Below are 1,414 nucleotides of genomic sequence, written 5' to 3'. Positions count from 1 at the left end.
AGTACTAACCTGTGTGTAGTTGTTGTAGCAGTACTCTGTAGTAGTACTAACCTGTGTGTAGTTGTTGTAGCAGTACTCGGCCACGTTCATCAGGTTGTCGTAGTTTTCTCTCAGATTCTTGCGGGCGTGTGGAACCTCCTCCAGGATCTTTGTCACCTGGTCCTTGAAGTTCTGATCCTTCATTCTGCCGTCAGCTCGGTCCGAATCCTGAGAAAAACAAACTTAACAGAACCAGGATCTGCAGGACGATCCAGACTGGACTGAACCAGAGTTTATTTTCTGTATCAGTGTGTTCAGAACCAACAGAACCAACAGAACCAACAGAACCAGTGACTGGTGGACAGTTGAACTGGAGTCTGATGGACCMTGACTTCATGATCTAATAAGGTTGRTTTTATAAAAGAGATCTGAAATTCTCCTCTCTTTGAAAGAACAAGTTCCTGAAASTGAAACCGGGCCCGGTTCTTGTTGTTAGACTGGGTTTTTTAAAAAAAGAAGTACTGAAGGAACTTCTGCAGGAACCATGGAGCTGAAAACTGTTTATTCTGTCATCAGATCCGACAGTTCCTCTTTAAATGTGTTGGTTTCAGTTTGTAAGTTTTAGGATCAGAACTTACAGCAGTGATGATTGACAGGTTCTGTGTTAATATAACATATAATTATAACAGAACCTGGGTTCTGTTATAATTATATGACAGCAAACGGGGAGACGGTTCTACAACATTATTCTACAACTAAATTTGACRTGATCAGAAAGTTTAAATAGAACTGATCCAGATCTTCATCTGGACCTGTTTTAATGAAAGGTTCTGACCCAGCCTGACGGTTATTGATGAGGAGACAATAAATGATCAGTATTGATGAGACTCACCAGAAGAAGAGGCAGAATGATGAACCTCCAGCTGTCTGACAAACTTCTCTCTGCAGCTTCAAGTTTCCTCTCTGCGGTCAAAGATCCTCTCTGAGACAGACRCCTCACTCCGCACAGCCACCAGGTCCAGCAGTAAGCGTCGGGATGGATCCACAGAAACCTGTCGGAGTGAGGCCTCCTGTCTGTGTTTTCTGCTCTGTGTGTCAACCTGCTCACTTTAAACCACTTCCTGTTTCACATCAACTCCCAAAACCTTTTCTAAAGACAGAAAGAGACTGAGTCAGAAAACCTGCAGACTTCCTGTGGATCTGTGATGTCTGACAGAACAGAACACGTAGAAGAGCAGGATGAAACATTCCTCTGTTGCTGTTAGAAGTTAAAGCTGCTTCAGTCAAACTACAGTCTGTAGCGCCCCCTGCTGGTCCATCTCCCTCCTGCGTCACATGTCAAAACTGAAAATAATAATAATAATAATAATAATAACAATAATAATAAAATAAAAATAATACAATAAACAACTGAGTTGGTAAAGCTAAAAGCAGA

General features: G+C 41.9%; 1 protein-coding gene across 2 annotated transcripts in view; it reads right to left on the bottom strand.

Moving 5' to 3' along the window:
- Nucleotides 1–1,261, bottom strand: part of abi3a (ABI family, member 3a) — an 8,171-nt gene extending 6,910 nt beyond the window's left edge. The window contains exons 1-2 of one of the 2 annotated variants that reach the window (XM_014023168.1): nucleotides 872–1,261; nucleotides 52–207 (exon numbers count right to left, since the gene is read on the bottom strand). In XM_014023168.1, the coding sequence (XP_013878622.1) occupies nucleotides 52–183 (132 nt within the window). In that variant the 5' untranslated portion in view covers nucleotides 184–207; nucleotides 872–1,261. The remainder of the gene's footprint in view (nucleotides 1–51; nucleotides 208–871) is intronic. The other variant, XM_014023169.1, reaches the window with a different exon arrangement.
- Nucleotides 1,262–1,414: the final 153 nt, after the last annotated feature.

This window comes from Austrofundulus limnaeus, unplaced genomic scaffold, assembly GCF_001266775.1.
Source record: "Austrofundulus limnaeus strain Quisiro unplaced genomic scaffold, Austrofundulus_limnaeus-1.0 Scaffold358, whole genome shotgun sequence".
Classification (NCBI taxonomy): domain Eukaryota; kingdom Metazoa; phylum Chordata; class Actinopteri; order Cyprinodontiformes; family Rivulidae; genus Austrofundulus; species Austrofundulus limnaeus.
Note: the sequence above shows the minus strand (reverse complement) of the source record. Positions and strands in the feature narration are given on the sequence as shown.